Raw genomic sequence first — 21700 nt, forward strand, 5'->3', positions numbered from 1 at the left:
CCCCCCCCCCCTCTCTCTCTCTCTGTCTCAGTAAACATATATACATATCCCACATAGGTCAAAATAAGTAGGGGATGACTTTGGTATCGCCGTGCGTAAGCATTTCGATCGTGAACATTCAGCGTCGTAAACTGGTCGCAGCGAAACAGTCGGAGCCTCTCGTGGATTCGTGATTCGTGGTAATAAAAAGTTCGAAGGCACGATTGCGATCTAAATGAATGCCAAACGGCATCGGTGGGTACATAAAACTAAGGCAGACTAATATTATTCCTCGAGTATGGCAAAACGATCATAAAGAACAAGTTTAAAGATAGGATCGCAGTAGCTGGAATTACGTGAGCCTTGATACAAGGTGCATCGATTTCCAGTTAATACATTATTTTTGGAATGTCGGGGCTCGCTTGCCTATGGATAAGGGAGCAGGCACTAGACGGGCCACGGTGTCTCCCTCGTGTTTGGCAATTTCTTACGACCGAATTTCATAGTGTATTCTCAAGCTTCCTCCTCCTAGGGACAAAACCCTAAATTACGAGCGTCCGTAGCGCGCTCTATCTATCGCGTGTAAATTAACCCAAAAGCATCGAGAGAATTGCCCCCTAATTTAATGCGAGGCCCTTTGTACGCAGAGCAAGCTCATCCAACAACTGGGCGTCATGCCACGGGATTACCATGGGATTTTCGGGACGCCGGGCGACGTCGTAGGTGCTATCGATTTCATCAGTCGGTCGTTTGGGCTATTTGGGTTGCCAGTCGGAGTCTAATGTCAGCCAGAGTCGCTTTGAATTGCATGGCCACCGTTCGAAATGGCTCGCGCGTTCTGCATCTAACTTTAGTTCTGGCCCCGGTAATTCGTCACATAAAATTGGCAGATTCTAACTGCACGACTATAGTCCTTGCGTAAGCGCCACAAGGTCCCCGCCGTACGGCATGTGCCACCCATCAAGCCCAATAGAAGTCATCCAACCCACTGTCCGGGATATACGACCCGAAGGAGACAGAGGGTTGCTTCCGAGCAGGCAGGTTTATCGCTCCACGGAGTGTTTAACGCAAGCAACTAATTGTTTCTGATTTATAGACATAAAGTAGTAAAGCAGACACCGTTTCGTGCCGTCCGCTTAAGTGGACAACACTGGAACAGCCCGGGCGAACACGGTGTTCAATTATGGCCGTCTGGCCACCAGCCAATCCCGCCAGACCACTTTGACTCGACTCGTTCGATCATTCGAGTAGGACGCAATGCGCGTCACTGGCAAAGACAAGTCGCGTGACGCTGCTGAGAAATCGTGCGAATGACTTTTCTTTTTTTACTTTCTCCAATTTCATCCCCTGCACGAGCACGCTGGAGATGGGAATAACAGTGCAGCCTCAATAAGGGTCGGAATACTCTGAGGCAGTCGTGGTAGTCCGCCTGCGAGCACGTTTCCTCCCCCTATGCTCTTGCCATACGACCATGAATTCCTATTATCGGGGATGCTCCGAATTACCGCATACCAGAAAAGATGCAGATTGGTACACCCCCCGATCACCCGCACACGTTTGCGCGCACTCGCCCTCTCCTCCAATAGAGATCTACGCGTTCGTGTCTCCGTGCGTGGATACGTACACCGAGGCACGGAGAGAGAAAGGGAGAGAGAGGGAGTTGTGGAAGTGAGTATAAGAGGGAGAGAAAAAATGAAGCCACGAGAGGGCAAAGTTGACAGGGAAAAAATTGGAAAACGTGGATTAAAAAGTTTTCTACGTGACTGAAATACCTTCGAGTCCTACCTGTACCTCGGTGCTCGCACGTGGAACACGATAACGCGGAAGGCGCGTGCAACCTTACGAAAACCGCGAATGACGTCTTCGACATACGTCAATCGATTTCCGGTGCAAACTCACAGTCTGGAAGCTCTAATGACATTGCCCAAACCCATAGAGATTCTGTGCAGTTTTCAACTGATTCTCCGAAGCCATTAGATATCAAAGCGGTTACCGGAAGTCTTTGCGGTCCAGCAAAAACGGCGACAGTCGCGGTCTCCACGGGACTGTACAGTAGCTGCGAGCACTGGGAACGAGAAACTATGGCAACGTAAGAGCGTGATTCAATTTCTTTGATTTTATATGCGAAACCAACTGAAACGCATTTCCAAAAGCGGTCGGCGGACTGACAGGTGGATTTGCGGGCAGCGCCGAGTTTCAGACCATTACTGCCCGTGAATATTTCAGGGCCGGGACGAACGAGACGAGTAAAGGGAGACTGAGGAGCAGCGGACCCAGACTCTATTATTTATTGCGTTACATTCGCCGCGAGGATGGGGATCCACCTTCTCCTACGCCTCTGTCTCATTCTTATGCTAGTTATAGTTATAGTGCTCCCCGTTTATACCCTTCCCACTCATTCGCTAACCCTCCCACCCCCTGCATATCATTGGACATTATTCATACGTTCAAATTTAAATTATATATTCAATAAGACGTCGCGACGACTCGTTCCGACGTTTCGAAAACGGCGCCGACCAACCTCCAGGGAGCCAACGGAAACTACCTCAACGACGAATGTTTAATACGTATACATAATGGTCTGTTTCGCTTCCTTATCCGCCGTCTCCTTTTCTTCCTACGGAATTTCACTTTCAAAACCTCCACTCGTATCTAGTAGCGGATCCATTACTGTCAGTCATTTGACAAATTAGGGACAAATTTATTTCCCGTAGAAATTGAATCTATACTTTTCAGCGGTATAACTTTCTGGTAGAATGAGAGAAGAATGTGTTTTTTTACCTTATTTCAGGTAAGTTCCTTCGTTACGAGGATCGAGAATGCAGGACTGACGAGTGAATGACAGTCGAGCAAGGTTTACGAGACGACTAATAGATTTGTTAGGCCACCGTAATTTATCTCATACTCTCTCACTCTTGTAATCACTTTTACATTCTATCTATCTATATCTATCTCTCTCTCTCTCTCTCTCTCTCTCTCTCTCTCTCTCTCTCTCTCTCTCTCTCTCTCTTTGACACTCTACCCTCTATCGTCAGGAATATTCCCGTCTAACTCTCGGTCGGAATAATCATTCCTTCTAGCCTCCAGTCCTGGTGTAACCTTATCGCTAGACTTTATCACAGCGATAGCGCGCGTTAATTCCGATGAGAATTTATAGTTAGCAAACAGGAGTACGGAGAATGCAAAGAAAATTTGTAGGGAATGCGAAAATCAATCCTCGGTTACATCGACAGCTTGCGCGTCTTACACAGAATTGTAGATATTACGAAAAAAAAGGCAACGGAATATAATTCCTTTTTTTATCAAAAAAATAATAAATAAAAAATTATATTATTTTCTGTCATATATACATAAACTCAAATTTATAATACTCTTATCGTATGATCAAACATTCATATACAATACAGTCATGTAATTATATAATGGAATTGAAAGTAACAACTAGAACTCCTTTAGATACATATTTCACAATGGAACTAAAGAATTGATATATTTACCCAAAACTCACAATTATATACTAACATTGTTAAATATCCTATGTCTAAAATGTACTCGAATATCAGCACTTTCCAAATTAATAGATTTCATAAGGTATACACTCGCAAGGTTACACTGCTTTGATACTAACTATCTAAGACAACTTAATATTTGCCAAGATACCGCGATACTATAGACATATATCTATATCGTGGTTTCAAGTCAGTGGGTAAACGAAAGCGAATGAAGTATCACGTGTTCTGCCAAGTAATAAAGACTGATTTCCCCGATCCCCATTTTACTTTCCTATCCATAAAAGAGAACGTACGAATGCACAAGAAAAAAAGATTACTCTGAAAAATATCTTATTGAAAATAAAAAAAAAAAAATATTTTTCAACCTCAACTTCCTAGGCAGCAACAACGTGAATTGTTTTCAGACAGGTCTTACCCGCAACAGTTTCCACGTAGCAGCTTTTAACCGTACCTCAAGGATCTCGAGGGAACCACAGGATCGACGGCTTCCACGGAATTACACGAAGTAACGAGATCTGGCCGACGATCGAGGATCCCAGGGCCGAGAGTAAAAAGGAAGAAATAAAATTTCCTTTCCAATCGACGTCTATTGGCAAACCCGAAGAGCATCGAAGCTCGTAAGAATCGGCTTGAAGTTTCCGCCGCTAATGTCGGGAAATGTTAATGGGGGTTTGTTTTAACGGTGAAGTTCTGAGGGGACGCGCGGCGGTCGACAATAATTTATTGCGAAGTCCAGCAGCAAACAATTAGAGACACGCGATCGGCGGCACACGCGACGCCGACGCGAACGCAGAAGGCGCAGTGTAACGCCAGTGTAACGCCAGCGCAGAGACAGAGTCGAGCGCCGACAGGAAGTTCTCAACTATACCGAAGGGAGAGGCTCCCTCGTAGGAGTCATAAACTTCAGCGGCAGTGACATGTTCCGAATTACGATTTTACTCGATTTTCGAGTTTTCCCTGCTGATTTCCACCTGAAGCACATCCATATCAATCACGACCGCGTCCCTTCGTCACGATAATTCGTGAGTCAGTCTCCATTGTGCCAAAGCAATCGATACAATAACAGTGCCTGTACTTAGATCCTAGAATAATGTTTATAAGTATTAAAAGAAATGTAGCATTGCTACCAACGTTTAAACACCGTCGACAGACGTATAACGAGGTATCCATTAAAAATTCTCAGGGCGTAAAACAAGTGGAAAATTCCGGTCACGCGTTCCGCGTCGAGCTTGGTTGTTATGCCGTCCTATACATATATGCAGGTTACAAAATGGTCCGTCCCTAATGTCGCTGTAAAGACACAACACGTTCGCACGGGCGTCCATTGCCAAGCCGGCACGGGCTGGGAGAGCAAGTGAAGCGAGAGCTCGAGCGTGCTGGCACAGAATACGTCAGTTATGATTAATGTCGAAGAAACGCGCCGGCTCTGCACCCTCTGTCCTATAGCGATGTGCCATTACGAGGGCCAGCCGAATCGGATGGTCTCTCGCATGAATCCTAAATAAATTAAAAAGTAATTTACAGTCCGAAACTCTCGCGTCGAGGCCTCCGAGACTCGTTCGCTACGAGACGCTAAACGTACTGGACGAAGAAATCATCCGACTCGTGAAATCAATACAACGCACCGGCTATCCACCCTCGGCTCTGGATCATTTAAGACGACGGACCGTTGCCGCTTTAATCGGGAGTCAACGTCAATGAACTCTACTAAATTTTGCCTGGACTCGAAACTCCGATAAATAGGTACAAGCGTTTATACGCTACTCGGTGAATTTCGTTACTGGCAGCCCTTCCCCTCCGGGCCTCCCCGGGAATTCAAAGTTACCCGGGGCACAGGCTCGTGACTAATTCGATAGCTCCCTATGTAGAGCATACAATCGTAAACGGGAGTATTATTGGATGAGCTCGAGCATCCCTTGGTATGCTTGGGTCTGGAGTCGAAATAACTTTACGACCGGACGAAAGAAGGGAAATAGAAGAAGGATGGAGGTGGGTGGGAGGGACGGACGGAAGTAAGGAGGAACGTGGACAAAGGGACGCTTATATCCTGAGGTAAAAGGGAGCGAGGGCCTGGAGTTTTGCGAGAGGGTGCGGAATGCGGGAGAGATTGAGTCGCAAATCACGTGGGTCCGCGACGCGTGCGACGAATTACCAGCCATAAAGAATTTTCCTTTGAGGAACGAGGAGAGGTTCCCTCCTCCAATCAGAATCCGACCTCGTGCGACATCCGCCGAGGTCCCCACGAATGGCCGTAACGCTACCGCCCAGGTTTTGTGTCGGGATTCTCGGGCTCTCGTGCTCCTTCGCGTTTTCCCATATATCCGTCTCGCCTAATGAAATTCGGACCTCGGGCACGGCAGATCGAATGCAAATTCGCGTCGACGCTCTGGGCTTGTTCCCTCGCAAAAGGAAAACGAAATCGGGACTGGGTTCTGATCGTTCAAGTAGCATCACGAAATCCCTGGATGCTACGTACGCGTCCTCAAAGATACATGGTATACCAATGGATATCCATGAATATAGATATAAACTGTATGGATATATAGAATGCGTGCAACGATACCTGGAGGAGAAGACACGTACTAGAATCGCTCCCGGACATTTTTCCTATATGAATATGTAGGTAATATACTGGGTCTGCGTATCACCCATACGTAATATACTGGGATTCCATTCGAAAAATGCGAATCCCGTGACGAGATCCATCCTGGAACTACGCTAATTTGTTGTATAAGACCGAGCTATTAATTCTTAATTAAGCCAGCGCGTGTCCCGCACTCCGTTGGCAGCGACTCCTGGCCGGCTCCACCTCATTGAGACGCTGCGCGATATATCGAAACTTGGCCGCGCTTCAACTACAAATGATTGGGACTAGAAGAGTGTTGTTAATACCACGGTTACGTCCTCTCGACCTATTTTCAACGTGAAAGTTCAACATGCGAATTTTCGATTCATCTATGATTCGCCGTCCCTCTCTTTAATTCATCGATACAGAATCGCTATAGGTATCAGCGAATGGCGCGCGATTTGAATATACGAAACACACTAACAGCGCCCCTTTTTTCTATCTTTATTTCGAGTACTCTGAAAATCAACTCAAAGGTATATACGTTTTGTTTTCAATAGGATGAATGGTAAAAATTCTCTTTTTTTTTTTATATTTACCAATCATCATCTCTACCGTCCAATCTCTTTTCGTATATCCAAAGTCCATCCTTATATTGGCAGGCACTGACATAATTTCCATGCCCATATCTATGGTACGTTTAAAGTAATATACTCTCATGACCATTTAGCACGCAAGCCTTGTGCATTCGGAATGTCGAAATCGATATCGATTATCCGCACAGCCCGGCAGAAATTCATGTAAAGCAAAGCTCATCGTCCTACAGACATACGACTAGCAGTAAAGCGCACTAAGTAACCCGACACCGTAATTCCTTAAGTCTGCACGAGAAGACGATGCTCTATTACCCAAATCTAAACATACACCACCTCACATCCATGCACGTAGTTACGGAATCCCACGCAGCTCTGAATCACGTTTGCATCCCTTCTCCGCCGACGCAACGGGTATACGAGTAACGTAAACTTTCCGAGTTCCATACAAAAATAACCCATTCGCATGATGCAGTAACTCTTAAGAGATGGCGGATCGGTACAGCCGCGCTACAAAGCCGTGCTTACGACTTGGACTAACAGTCAAGCAGAGTTTCGCAACCGTGAATTTTTCGTGCGTCTCGCTGCAACCGTGCAGCATCGTTATGCAAGGTGAAAGTTTCGAGTAATTTCGCGGGAAGTTTGAAAACACAAAGGAAAGGTCGTCACCAACGTCGGTACACCGCGCCGCGATAAGAGTCGTTGAAATACGGAGACCAGGGAAGCGTCCTCGTACTTTAACGAACTTTATAGTCGCTCGTAATGAAAGATTGGCAAACACTGTTATGTAAAATATTTACGAGCCAAGTTACCGATGCTGCTTCGCCTGTCATATACGCGTAGAGATACGTAAACACGCTCGTGGACCCGGGATCAAACGTCAGGCGTCATCTGCTGTGTAAACGTAAGAACCTCGGTTAGAGTGGTTAAATAGAAAAATTACACGAGGACGGCACGTTCGGTCGACGAAAAATTTTTCGTTATCGTCAAACTATTTTAATATTTGGTTATGCAAATTTTACTGAGGCGCAAAGGGAATGAAAGTTCATTCCCATGTAATCGTTGTCCTTTGGGAATGTACGCGACGTTGTTACCCGGTACGAACACTATTTTTTTTGTTGCCCCGAGAATATAGGGAACTGTAAGTGATGTCAAAAGGGCTTCTCGGTGCAAGAATCTACCCTTAGTTGTCAACCCTCGCATTTAGGTATCCACCTACCCGTTGTAATATTCTGATACTGGAAAGGGGGTTGTTAATTTTGCATACGCCATTATCTCACGCTCGATAACGATTTCGAAATCTCGTTATGTCTCTGAGGAGGGAGGAAAGAGGCGGGGTCGATCTTTGCGATTTGACAACCCCAGCCCTGCTTAAGCAGGAGGTACTCAAGGGTGGCACGAATGTCATTGTGTTACGAGGGTTGCTTATACGTTGCCTGACCTTTGATGTCTTTCCTATACATGTCCGATTGTCGGAATCGCATGAAGCTTGGAATAAATTTTACTCGGGAGAGATCTCATTTACGTATTTATTTAGTTATTCATTTGTAAGCCTACTGAACGTTCCGGATAAAAATTTTTAGATACGGCATGGATCGCTGATAGATCATTTCACGTGATACATGTAAGTTTCTGCACGAATACGTCCTATAATACGTATTATAAGACTTTGATACAAAATTGATCTGCGACTGATCTTGCCCAAGCGATAAATACAGCTTGGATGAAAAATTGATCCGAGTATGATATTCTACGTAAATTGAGAAGATAAAGCATCACGGATCACTCATGGATCATTCTCACATTAGTTTTGTTTATAAGCTTAGTTCAAAATATTTTTTAGTTGTACTGTAACTGATATCTTTGTAATTAATTGAAAACTTTGAAGCTTTGACAAATGTGACCAACGATGGTACAGTGATCACGAACGGTACATCCCTAGTAGAAATTTTATTATAAAAATCGAGGGTCCGTCGGGTCCTGGACCTTTCAAAGAAAATTTCTGCTAAGGATCTACCCTATCGATAATCAAAACCATATATAACAATTTTTGCACGGGCAATCCAATCTATCTCGTATAAATTCTTACAACGTGCCATCTCTCAAAATGGTCTGTACGTACCTTACATGTACAATAAAAAAATACATACACCTTTTTATATCCGACTGGAAGGACCTTTTTCCAGGATAACCATACCGCGTCGCTGCATCGCGACCTTTTGTTTTGATGTGGACGGAATTCGGCCACCCGGACAATGCTCCTTTCAGCAAAAAAAAAGCTTCGACAAAGGTCTCAAAAGAATACGGCAGAACGCGACGAAACGAGAAAGAAAGCAGAAAGAAAGTGAAAAGAGAGGAAAGAATCGTTACCGGGAAAAATCTGGTCCAATACGAAACCAATAGAGGGAGTGGGGAAGAGTGGGGTACGCTTGGCATGGCAAACTTTCCACCTAGTTTCTTAACGATATTGCAATTTCGCCTGGAGTAGTTGTTATGGTTATTCTTTGAAAAATAAAAATAAAAATAACACTCAAGACCACAAAGTCGTTATTTCGGAATGCGGATAGCGCAGACCAGAAAGTTACAATTTTCTTTTTTTTTTTTCCCCCCGTTGAAAATTCTTCCCTGTGCGTGTTGCTTTCGACGGATATTACGTCCGGGTAGTTGTAACTTCATCGAATCCATACAATAAAGTCGCCCGCATTGTTTTACGATTTTTAGTTTTTAAACGAATGGCCAGTTATAGCTCGACAGATAAAGCGGAAATACGTACTGGATGAGCCTGATAAAAGTAATGATTTACACAGGGCCGCGCGGTGCTTTGCTTTTTCCGCATCGTCCATATACCCTTTTCCGAAGGTAGGCAATAGAGTCTGCCGAGAATTTATGAAACGCAGAAGCGGCGGCTTTTCCCGGGCGCATTATCGCAAGCGATTTCATATGGTTTTCCTTGGCCCTTGTGCCTTTACGTATAGATACGACACTGGGTATATAACAGAGACTCACCGTTATTCTTCATAAGGTTCGTATCGGATGTGTAGCCGGGGGGTAGGGAAGCTGAGTAAGGGGTTACGGACACAACGAAAACAAAACGTGTGCTACTCACCTGTAACAAAAAGTATTTAACGAGTCAAGATTTATCTCGAATACGAATCTGTTCTAAAAGTAGATTCGAGGTTAACGAACGAGCTAGTTAGACTACTAATGACCTGCCGCAGACACTGTATTCTCGTCTGCGAGTCACATCCGAATCGATGCCGAGTGCTCCGATGCACTTAACGAGACAAAGGAAAAAAATTGCATCGAACGGGCATAGTTGGTGATTCATTCGGTATATAAAAAATAGTAATAGGGATAATTCAATCGATACTCTTGCCAGGGAAACATCAAAGGAATATATATATATATATATATAACCTTACTTCCTATGAGTTTCCTGATTTCATACGGGAAGGAAAAAGAATTCGATACTCCCTCGTCGAAGTCGACCCAAAGTAACTCGATAACTTGAAATTGAATCGTAAATATGTCGTTACGAGTTGGCTGGATGCGCCTGTGTGAATGGTACCAGCAGATTCCAAATTTGGCTATCAAATGTCGTGAGGTGACTCAAAGTGAATTAACTTCTTAGAATTGTTATTTTTACGTAACAACGTATTTCAATTTACGTCCAATAACAAAGCATGTAGATTTACGTGATTGTCGAGGGAAAAAAAAAAATTAATTTCGTATCCTCCGTGAATGAGCTTTCTACAGCGACGTTAATTCTCCTTGGTTACCACCTGCGAACGTGTCTAATTCAGAGAGCCAGCAGTGAGCATTAAGTGAATGAGAGAAGCAAGAAAATAAGAGAAACCTGGTTGGCGTACGTACTCGTTATTTACAAGCCAGCCGTTATACGAGAATAATTAAAATGTGAGAGGGGGATACTATAGTAATTGAATATTGTTGTTCCTCGGGTAATTACTAGATTATAAAACCTCACAGTAATACCATTGTTAATTAGAGGTACTTGCAGAGGTGCGTGCTTAGGAATATGCTCATCACGTCACAAGTACATATTATCATAATTCCCGCATCAGTTTCGGCATACCTACTCGCCGTGTGTTCACTGTACGATCCGTCAATACAGCTAAGCGATTGCGTACGAGATGCAGGAGAATTTCGCTTGTACGGTTGGACCCGTACATACGCTGTGGACGTTGGCCTATCTGGCAGTTAAGCGACGGCTACGGATTTAGCGGGTCCTCTTTTAATTAGCAGCTCTGCGAAAACACACGCGACGCTTTCCTCTGTGCGAGTAACCGAGAAATCGTCGGTTAGGGGTAGGTCGGTATAATAATTATAGAGAGAGAGAGAGAGGGGAAGGAAAAGCGAGAGATGGTACAGGGGAGGGGTGAAAGAAACAATAGAAGCGGAGGAGCAACATTGCGTGCCTGCGAACAGAAGTGGGCAAGGGTGCTCGTGGCTGGCACGTTTCAGAAGAAAGAGAAAGGAATGAGAATAGAGGTAGAACTTAGCAATACGCGATAGCGTCGTCGTTCACTCTGAGGGGAAGAAGCCGAAGAGTCCCGGACCTCTGCTTCGAGGCTTTGTTACATTATTTATGCGTTTAATTAACTATACCCTCCTTTCCAATAAACCTTTCACGGGTGGACACAAGATGGCCTCTGAGACTTACGTGACACGCGGTAGATCCTATCCCGAATCAGTTTTGCCCGTAAAGTGGTGCATTCGCAGGTGAAAAAGATTGCCCAAAGGAACGCGCGTGTTGTAGATTGTCAGGGTGAAATTTGTAAATTTTTCGAATTCGAGGTAAATTTAATACTCGTATATCCAGGCACGCGCAGCGGGTAGAACGGAAATTGATAAAATCCATATTTGTTCATTCCATGCCGACCCACATCCGGAAACAGTATACGCACTCGGGTATACGCGTTGCGAAATCAATCCTGTTTGAATACGCCTAGGGCAAAGAAGAGAATCCGGCTTGGATTAAAGTTTTCCTCCGAGTAGACGCGGAGCCTGTCGAAAAGAGAAAAACGGGAGGAAAGATGAAGCGAGAGAGAAGAGGGATGGAAAAGTTTGGTCCTGCCGAAGGAGTTCCTGGGGCACGTGGACGCTACGTAAGCGAGAGGATTCGGGACCGATGAAGTTGCGAGTAAATTCGCGCCAGCCTGGTTCGCCGCTATGCCAATGGAGCAGCCACCGGAGGCGATGATTAACCCGGGGTAAACAATCTCCCAATAACATGCTAATGCGAACGGATTCCCGAATCCCGCGACGCGGCTTCCGGGTCAGATCGTCGAGGGTGACGGGTGGGAGGGAATTTGATGGAAGCGAGACGAGCGATCTATTCCAACCTAAATCCCGAAGCTGTTAGTCACCCGGATAGATTCTTAATGTCAATTCTACATGCGACTTTTTCTCTCGCGGACGTCTCCCTCGACAGTTCTGATAAAATCGAAGATTCGTCACCATCGGCCAAGATTACCCGAGTCCGTTGTCACGAGCGAGGAGAACTTTTTACCGGCGGATAAGTCGATCGTTCATAATTACGATACGCGAACGATATAACTGGCACCCGGACGCAAGTAGAAAACTTTTGGCACGATCCATCACGGTCCCTCGTACATACATACGCGGTCCAATTTGGACAGATGGGACGACGCTATTTAATTAACGTATCGTCGTTCATCATCCTAATTATACGGCAGTGCACTATGAACATGTAAGACGGTAGAACAAGTCAGGTTAGTCGTTCTATCGAATATATTGATATCTGCCTTCTCCGGCAGTATCACTGGCGATTATCTATTTTCAGAAGTTTCCAATGTCATTTACCTAGCGCTACGTGCAAGATGAGTCAGCTCAGCGGAAGCCAACGTTTATTTGGCGAATGATAGTCAACACTCATGCCAGCTCCTTAGAATTACGTGACGGTGACTTGGTGGCGGGGAATGTAGCGCTGCGTCGCGGCACTCGAAATCATTCTGGAACGAACGAACCGCCGCGTTTTTGGGCCGACGCTGTTCATAGCTCGGCCATTCATTTTCCATCAAGCACACGAGGCGCCCGCTGACGCATGATAAATAGCCACGGCCAAACTAGACTACTGTAATTTAGGTCCGCTTCTACCCTCCTGGGCACTCCGCTGCTTTGACTCTTTGGACGGCGAGAACGCGCATGAGATGGTACGCACCTCTCGTTGGGGTTCATCTCGCCTAATTACTATTAATCATTAGCTTTCCTACAGTCCAGGATACTATTTGGTCGGTAAGATAAAAAAATGTACGATTCCCATAAGGAAATGTAAAGTTGTTCCCTTGCTCGAACTATTTTCCTGAATATGAATCACCGAGGATTCGAAAAGCCCGCCAAAAAGCTACTTCCTAAGATTAACGTTATATCATCCTCCGTTATACGTACCTCTTCCTCTCTTTCGGATACTTCCCGGTTATGCGGCCACGTTCTTGTTTGTCTCGGGATTCGACCCGTGGCGGTAAACAACGTACTCCGGCAAAGGAACTCCAGGAACAAACAAGATAGAACAAACTAGTTCCCAGTTTGAGCTAACTTTTCTCTTGGCACCCAGTAGGCAGCACATCTCCTTATGGCGCGTCGCGTCGGCAGCGTACTCGGAGATGAGCAGAGCGAGATGGGCAAGATTGAAGCTCACTCGCGTGAGACGTAACCGCATTGTCGGACTGCGGGCGAGGATCAGTGATAACGTATAATGCTACTGGAAAATGAGAGGAAAACGGTCCTGGGGTAAAGACGGACGACGGACACAGTGGATGAGTAACACGAGATACTCTCGTGGAGAATGCTCGGATGCGTGTGAAACAAGTCTTCTGTTAGAACTTTTTTTCCTCCTTTGCTACCCCGTGAACCGTAATGTCCACGTAATGTCTACGCATCGTGGTCTTCTACCAGACAATCCAGTATATTAGAGAAATTGCGACGTGCGAATTTCTCATGGGAGATTCGTACAGATGCTGTGGCTCCTCTGTCCTGAGGTCAGTATCGCGATAAATTGGCTGTACCAGAGTGTCGGATTTAAGACAGAACTCTGAGCAATTAGGTGGGATCGACGAAGGATATTGCAGGATAGCCCTCTGTGGAGGTCTGGACCTTCTGGGAGTAACCTGATTCGATTCGCAAGGATTTTCAGATGGATTTCTCGAGCAGAGAGAGAGAGAGAGAGAGAGAGAGAGAGAGAGAGAGAGAGAATCTAATTCCATAATACCTCCTTTTATCCTTAGCAATAATATCAGAGGTGTCTCAGGCGTCTTGTGACTTAACGGTTAAACTGCTAGTCATTTTTTAAAAAATCCAGTATTTCTCAAAACACACAAGTAATATACGTTGTTCAAGGGAATGTCCGCCAGGAGGTAAATGACGTAACCCGTTAAAAATGATAGCCACGATGACACTGCACTGATATAATAATGGACGTAAAAATCCAATAAAAAACATCCTTCGAAATTTCTTATAAAACTTCAAATATCGCTCGTTGGCCGTATACACCTGCCAGTCACGTATCTGAATAAGATACAAATGCACACGTATATCTGTATATCCGAAATTTATGGTCGCAATACAAATGTCTAATACTCTTTTGCACTCGGAAAGAAAGATCGATGTAAATTTTTCCGAAACGCTCGAGAAATCAGAATGCATTCGGTAGACTGTAGCAGGAGTCAGGCGAATCCAAGGATCGGGAGTGATCTACCGTCTGGTTCCCTTGGGATAACCGCGTCCACGATACAGAGAATGGTTCCCAAGAAAGTCACTGCTGGATCCCGCCGAGCCACAATGGAGCTTGACAAAAGTGTGATATATTCCGTTCTGTCCCATCGCGTAGAAGCGGATACCGTAAATCTCACGAAGACTCGTACGGATATCATTGATGTCACTTTATGGATTGCCGTGCCGTTGTAAAAGCTATACTTCTGAACCTCCGTAGAAGAGTCTCTCTCCCATATGCGAGTAGAAAAGACGAATAGAGTATATACAGTTAAGCACGAGTACTGGCTTTATCGTAATACTACCGGTATAACGATCATAGTCTGCCCACTGTATACGTATACTATTATCTTCGTAAACAGACAAAAAGTAATACCGTTCTATATCGTGTGATAAGACATAAAGCGAGTGATAACGATCCGGTAAAATTCGAGGAAATTCAAATCCACGTCTACGTCTGCTTTCAGTGTAACGACGTGGAGATACGATTTTGGCTTTACGTAAGAGGCCAGAGCACACCGGGGCCGGTTGAACATAGGGATAGGTGGACTAGCCGTCAATAACTGCGCACGAATGTGAATTGGAGCGCACCACGTTTCACTCGAAAAGTTGGCACCCCTTCTCGCTCAGTTACGCTGGACGCGGCAGTGCTGTCGCACGTTCTTGAACTGTCACACGAGATTATAATACTTTGCAATAAAACAATGTGCTATTTTTTGACCTTATGAGCGAGTTTTTCTTTGACATTAGCTTTAGGTCTACTTGCCCCGTACACTATAGGTCATACAACCCCGACCATGGGGTTGGTCGATCAGCACGGAAGGGTTTAGAAAGAAAAATGGTTTTAAAATAATTATCCTCATAACTGGATTTTAAGAATTTTATTAGATAGCCTAATATACTATATAATATATATTTCTCACAGCTATTTAATTAAAAATCAAACACTAAAAAACTAGCCTAGCAGCCCCGGTCTGTCCCCTACTTCTTCTTCCCCTACGTACAGGATTGTATAGAACTCAAGTCAGCGATGAACAGTAGTATGGGGAGGACTCTTCCCGTATATGAATATTGTCGTCTATGTAGATCTACGGTAGACCTACACAGAATGTCTACGTAAAGTTCACCAAATGGAACGATTGTAGACTAGAATTTAGACTTGGCGGTTCCTTGGTTTCGATTTTTATAGACATTTTCATTTTTATAACAGTGGCACGCAGGATATACGAAATCTGTACGAAACTGTAAATCGGGCAACCAAAAAAAAAAAAAATGATATTCTCCGTGATGAAAATTGAGATTACCGCGGGAAGATTATTAAAAAATTAAAAATCACTGATTTTCGTGAATCCATTAAGATTTACGTGGGTTCTCAAACGTCAAATCGATTATCATAGATCATTTATCAAATGATCTACGTAGATCTTTTTTGCTTCAATTTTGATTCCTTTTTGGGTGTAGATTACTACTAAAAATGTAAATTTTGAAAAATCTATACCCACAGACTGAATATACGTTTTTGTCAGAATCGCAAAGTCGAAATTCCAGTCTACAATCGTTCTAGTCGGTGGACTTAACATCGACGAAAATTTGTTTACACGGGTCACTGGAGGAGCTCGTAGCCGGGCTGGGAATGATTTTCGTATACGTAAAGGGAAGTGGAAGAACTCAAGCAGGATCCTGAAGGCTTCGCATAGGGGAATGTCGGTAAAGTTATTTTAGGCCTCCGACGATTCACAGCATGCTTATGTGGCGTAACAAATAATGAAGAAGGGCATCCTTAGTCTCAACCTTCTTCCTCCCATGTCGCGGTACGATCCCACCGCGACTTCAAAACGACGAAATAGCCGTAGCGAGGTGAGGAGCGCAGCCGTTGTCGTTCTTCCGGAAAGCGAACGACGTGCTCTTCTGGAAGAAGATGACGTAGGTCGAGACGTCTTATGGCACCTGCCCGAGGCTAAGGATCTTGTAACGCGACACAATTTCTCTTTTTTGTGGTTACATGAATTTGTCGTGCGTAAAAAAAAAAATTGCCAGGGACATGAAAATATTGAAGGTAAAAAGCAAACCGTTTAAACCGTAAAAAGCAAACGTTTTAAAAGCGACAAAAAGCATTCTTGGCTATACGAGGACTTCAAAAAAAAAAAAAAAAAAGAAAGAAAAAGACAGAAGAAACAACGAATAACTTAAAAGAGAAAAATGTCCCAAGGCTACTGCAGCCCCTCCCGAAATTCGTCGTTATCCCTATCATTTTTCTTTTTATCCAAAAATCACGAAGCGTTACAGCAATCCAGCTCGGGCGTAAACAGGATGGAGGAAGCAATCTTCCGCGTCTACGCTGCGTAAAAGCGATAAAGCTATGTCTGTCTTTCTCCGATGCTACGGAGAGTATGGAAAGCACAGAGTAAAAACATGACGGGAAAGAGGGCGCGCGCGAGAGGCGGGAAAGGGGGACAATCTCGAGAGCGAGAAATTGCTTTAAAGTTAAAATTTGAACACGCCACGAGGCCGGCAACCGAGTGGGCTCCAGGAACAGCTTGAAGGTAGCTACAGGTATTATATATACAGGTACTAGGCTACATATGTCAGTGAAAGAAAGTCTTGTTTTGTTTCTGCCGCACGCAGGGATGTACATGCATGCATAGAGTTCCCAATACACTTGGTTATATGGGACATTGTGAAAATTGATAGCTAAATTGTAGGACTTACGTATTCTCCTTTTGGTCGCCGTTGTTCGGCTGGGACGGTGGCCGCGACTGCTGCTTCGAGTACGGATGGGGATGATGCACCACGTTGTTGTTGTGCATGTGCACTTTGTTCGCATTGCTGTCGGTCGGCGAGCCTGGCGAGATTTTACTCGCCAGAGCGGTCAGGGACTGGAGCATTTTCATGGGGGTCCTTTTGGCGACCGGTTCTCGGTGCCTGCACTCCTCAACGTTAACTATCCTTACAGAAGACAGGATTCCTGTCTTGGGTTTGAAGGTATCAAAACCCCCAAACGTAACTTGATTCGATGATAAAGCAACGGACCGAGTCCCACGTTTACCGAAACAACTTACGGACGCACTGACCGTCTTAGTTTCACTGCGACCTTCGTTTTATTTAGGCAAACCCAAATAATGTCTTCTTATCGATTCGTGTTTAAATCGTTACGAAACCCGCACAGTACGTATGTATAAGTATCAAAGACGAAAAAGCACACCGGATATGTCCTGATCTCAATTACGTACGATATATAGAAAGTCCTTGTAAAAAAAAGAATCCTTCGACTCGTGTCCTCTATACCAACTGCGTATTTGGTCTAATATCTTTGGCTGTGTTTACGTATATATACGCAATTTATAAACGCCGACTAAGTTTTCGTTGTACTGCAGTTACAGGTCGATTACTAAATCAAAATGGCGTTCCTTAGTTCACTGTAAAGAAATAACACCCGATAAGATAAATCTCCTGACTTCTAGAAGTTTGATCGATAACACGCACTGCTCTATCTCTGCGCTAATATATAGAAAATCTAAAAGGCTACTGCAGCTACAGCTCAGTGACTCTAGGATTCTCACTGTTCTTACTCAATGGTTCTTTCTTCCTATTTGGTCTCCCGCTCTCAACCTCGCTCCGTGTACTAGTATCTCTAATAAATATCTGCCCCGTGGACCAGCTTAGAACAGGAAGTCGAAACAGGCGCAGGTAGCTGACGAGCGAGGCGAACGAACGAGCGAGCAGTCAAGAAGCTCGTATGTGAGGGCTTCTACGGGGAAAGACTTTATAACGAGTCAATTAAAAGTTTAAGTTTAATTAGAAACTCAATGCGTGTACGGATAGGGGCTCTGCCCTCATTCGCCCCCGTTCGCCCCCCCCTTCGTCCTCGTTCGTCCTCTGCCTTGGCCGAAGTTTCCGTCGCCAATTCCTTTGTTCCTTGCAGCTCTCAGGATTGAGGACTCGTCGTCGTAGGAGCCACTCGAGAGAGAAGAGGAGGCAGTCAAAAGAAGGAATGAGAGTATGAGAATAAGAGAGAGAGAGAGAGAGAGAGAGAAAAGTAAAGAGGAGAAGCGAGCCGACACCGCAGTCAAGTGAAAGGTGTCGGAAGCAGTCTCTGTTCGGGCCACTACGAATTTCGAGTAACGTAGTTAACGCGCCTTCCTTCTAACTTGGCAATACAGTTTCCGGAAGTGGCGCTGCCAAGTGTCAAAGAGCGCGCGAATAATTTAGCTCGCAGAGACCATGCCGCCTCGGTAGAAGCCGAGGGACTTGCCTCTTGGGACGCGTTGCAGCCCTTTGTCCAGCCCTTCTTCCTCCTCTTTTCTCATCTCCTCGTGCCCCCCCCCTCTCTCTCTCTCTCTCTCTCTCTCTCTCTCTCTCTCTCTCTCGATCTCCCCAGCTCCTTCCTACCTTGACGCTAGCCACTTGGCGCTTAAAGCGTCAAATTAAAAACTCAAGGGGCGGCTAGCAGAACGATTAGTCGATTCAAAGAATTTTCACAATTTTACGTATTCCCCTGACTTCCTCCCTTTGTCATTCGCTGTCCCCCTCGTCTCTCTCTCTCTCTCTGACCGTCTCAACCACTCCTTCCTCACACTCTGCACACCTATTAACGTCACCACCGATGAATCACGATGCTTCCTATCGAGTGTATAAAACGCGTGCCGAAGGTACTCGTCCCGGTAGACGTGCCGAAAAGGAACGTCGCTCCCGCCTGTGGCACCTGAACTCTACAACTGAATCCGAAGCCCCAGTCGACCATCGTACCTCCAGATAAGCGTTATCAATGCGACAGCCCTCCCTCCCACGTGGTCCCCCATCGTCCCGCTTGTACCCCTTCTCCAGGACGTAATTACAAAGAATACCTCACGTAACGCGCACCACGCGAAAGCACTTTCCTTCCTAGTCTCCGTCCCGACGCTATTTCCAGGGCCCGTTCATCGTCCCCTGGGTCGCGCCGCGGTTGCACGACGTCACCTCGTAGGTTATCTGGAAGCAAAGGCTAGACTTAGACACCACGTTATCTCTTCCTCTTTAGCTCTATCATTTATTCTACGTATCTATGTACAATTCTTCATCATGCACTAACATATATCAACATGCTCTGTATACTCAAGGAGGTCAAAGTCACACGATTACATGGAGACGATAGCTTTCGCGTATCCGATCTCCGTCATGTATATTCTTTCAAGTATTAAAAAAAAAAAACAATAGAAGATAGGGGAATCTTCTTTCCCTCACCTGGGATACAGCCTTAATCGCCTTTCGGACTTCGGAGGAACAGCTTCTTCATGCTTTACTATTTGAGACAGTACACTAGGAAAATTGCGAGAACCTTCAATTTCTCTTTCTTTAACCTCCTCTCTAACTCATCGATCTGACTCAATCTCTCTCTCTCTCTCTCTCTCTCTCTCTCTCTCTCTCTCTCTCTCTCTCTCTCTCTCTTATATAGTAGCAATGTAAATGGAGGATATCGTTATTGCATAGCTAAGCGTACAACTTGTTTGCCAGGACGGAACAACCGTTTGCAACTCGACAAAGAGGCATTGTTCGGCAGGTTCCACCTAGCCGGCTGCCTCTATTTACACGGCCTAACTCAACATTATACAAACGACGGTAAGCTCCTCGACACGGCCGAGACGAAGCAAATTCGTTCTCAGATCAAACACGTTCGCCACGTCGAGCAACGCGAGACGCAGGGAGCTGGATGCTGGACGAGGAAGAAGACACTTGGTTGCGGATACGTGTATAAGGTGTATGAGTTATCCGAAAGAGACTATGTATACCATGAAAATGTAATTAATCGTTGTTTAAATTTATTAAAGAAAAACCATTTGCCTTCTACCGCATCTCTTGGGATATTAGTCTAGAATTGATTTTACCTGGAGATTGGCAACGGGGTATAGGTACAGACACGGTTATCTAAGATCAGCAAAGTAAATCGACTATCTTCCTACGTGGATTCGCAGTTAGCCAACTTCACTGTTTAACAAGACATTCGACGTAAGATCGACTCGCGGCTGTCACTTGGTAATTAGTTTCAACTCCCCGTGCTTGCCACTATAATTTTACGGCTAGATATCAGCACTGTGGCAGCTGCGTGGCTATTACCACATTCTTGTCTTCTATAGCGACCACGAAAGGGTAGCACGCCATTGCACTAACCCCTGAGTGCGGGCAATACGACGAAACTTTGCTCTGGGGTAGAAACGGGCAAGACTAGCCGACTAGCCATCCCTTAGAGAATTGACGGATCTTAACTTTGTCTTCCGACTTGGTCCAAAATTTCATGCGGGTATATTTTACGGGATATACTACTGATGGTTATGCGTTAAGATGCGCCATACTTTCCCACCCTCAAACTACCCCCTAATCCTCTCGGACTATGATTACGACCGTTACGAAGATTTCGGGCTTGGCAGTCCGAGTTGAGGGCGGAGGAGCGGAAGCTCCATCGACGCTGGTCTCTCTTGGGGAAGCTGCTCCCAATTTCGTCGCATCTTACAGCATCCCTTAATCGTCGGGACGTCCTCGAGGTAAGCTGCGCTCAAGGGTACACAGAGCACTGTTTTCAACGTTTCAACCATCCTGGCGACTGGGAAATTCCCAAAGTGTCTTACCTGAAGTGATCATGCATACTGGCCTAGCTATGCGCAAGCCCCGTTTCACAATCCTTCTTCACTTTGTAGTACACCCTCGTGACTGCTAAGAATTCTACGACAGAGTTATTTAGCAATTTCTCCAGATTCACGTATCCTGCCCACCTTTACTGTAAGGAATGGTTTTGTACGAAAAAAGTTTACTTCAATCTTTTAATGTTCTGCCCAAGATTGTTTAACATTGTTTATCGAATTTCTTTATACTGATATAACGATATACTTATAGTGATTGGGAAAATATCTGAAACTCCAACAGATGATCGATGGGTGTCAATTACAGGAGGACCCTGTTTGCAGCAATGCCGATAATTGGCACTGAGCTAGAAATCGATAATTATTAGCAATGTAAACCTCGACTGTATATATTTCCCTCTCGTTATCTGACACTCATTATTTTTTTCCTGACAATTTAACGATCCTGTCCTAGAATTATTTCCACGCGAAATATCGAATCGTCGTCGATTGAATCCCGCCGAATTCGCATTAGTGCGCTTGGCAGGTTCACGCGAACTGGAGCGACGGTACGTGATCTGCCCGGCGTATTCGCACGTGGATAGAGGAGGCGCCAAGTTTACCGTTACAATAGCAATTACATTGGGAGCTATAATTGAAGTACAGCCGACGGATGATCGTCACTCGCTGATTCTGCGGCAGGTGCGCTCG

At 45.1% G+C, this 21700-nt stretch overlaps 1 protein-coding gene across 30 annotated transcripts in view; it reads right to left on the minus strand.

The window, feature by feature from the left end:
• The window catches only part of LOC107273178 (CUGBP Elav-like family member 1-A), a 225175-nt gene that overhangs the window by 137296 nt on the left and 66179 nt on the right, over window positions 1–21700 (minus strand). For 21 of the 30 annotated variants that reach the window (XR_003061488.1, XR_003061486.1, XR_003061487.1 and 18 more), the window contains 2 exons: window positions 19146–19367; window positions 17109–17815 (listed from right to left, as the gene is read on the minus strand). The exons of 3 other annotated variants lie outside the window; for them this stretch is intronic. Coding sequence is in view for 22 of the 27 variants with exons in the window: in XM_025090484.1 (XP_024946252.1) it covers window positions 17109–17290 (182 nt within the window). In the remaining 5 variants the exon portion in view is untranslated. 6 more of the 30 variants (XM_025090467.1, XM_025090469.1, XM_025090471.1 and 3 more) reach the window with 6 other exon arrangements.

The sequence above is a fragment of the Cephus cinctus genome, unplaced genomic scaffold (genome assembly GCF_000341935.2).
Source record: "Cephus cinctus unplaced genomic scaffold, Ccin1 Ccin1_scaffold1474, whole genome shotgun sequence".
Classification (NCBI taxonomy): Eukaryota; Metazoa; Arthropoda; class Insecta; order Hymenoptera; family Cephidae; genus Cephus; species Cephus cinctus.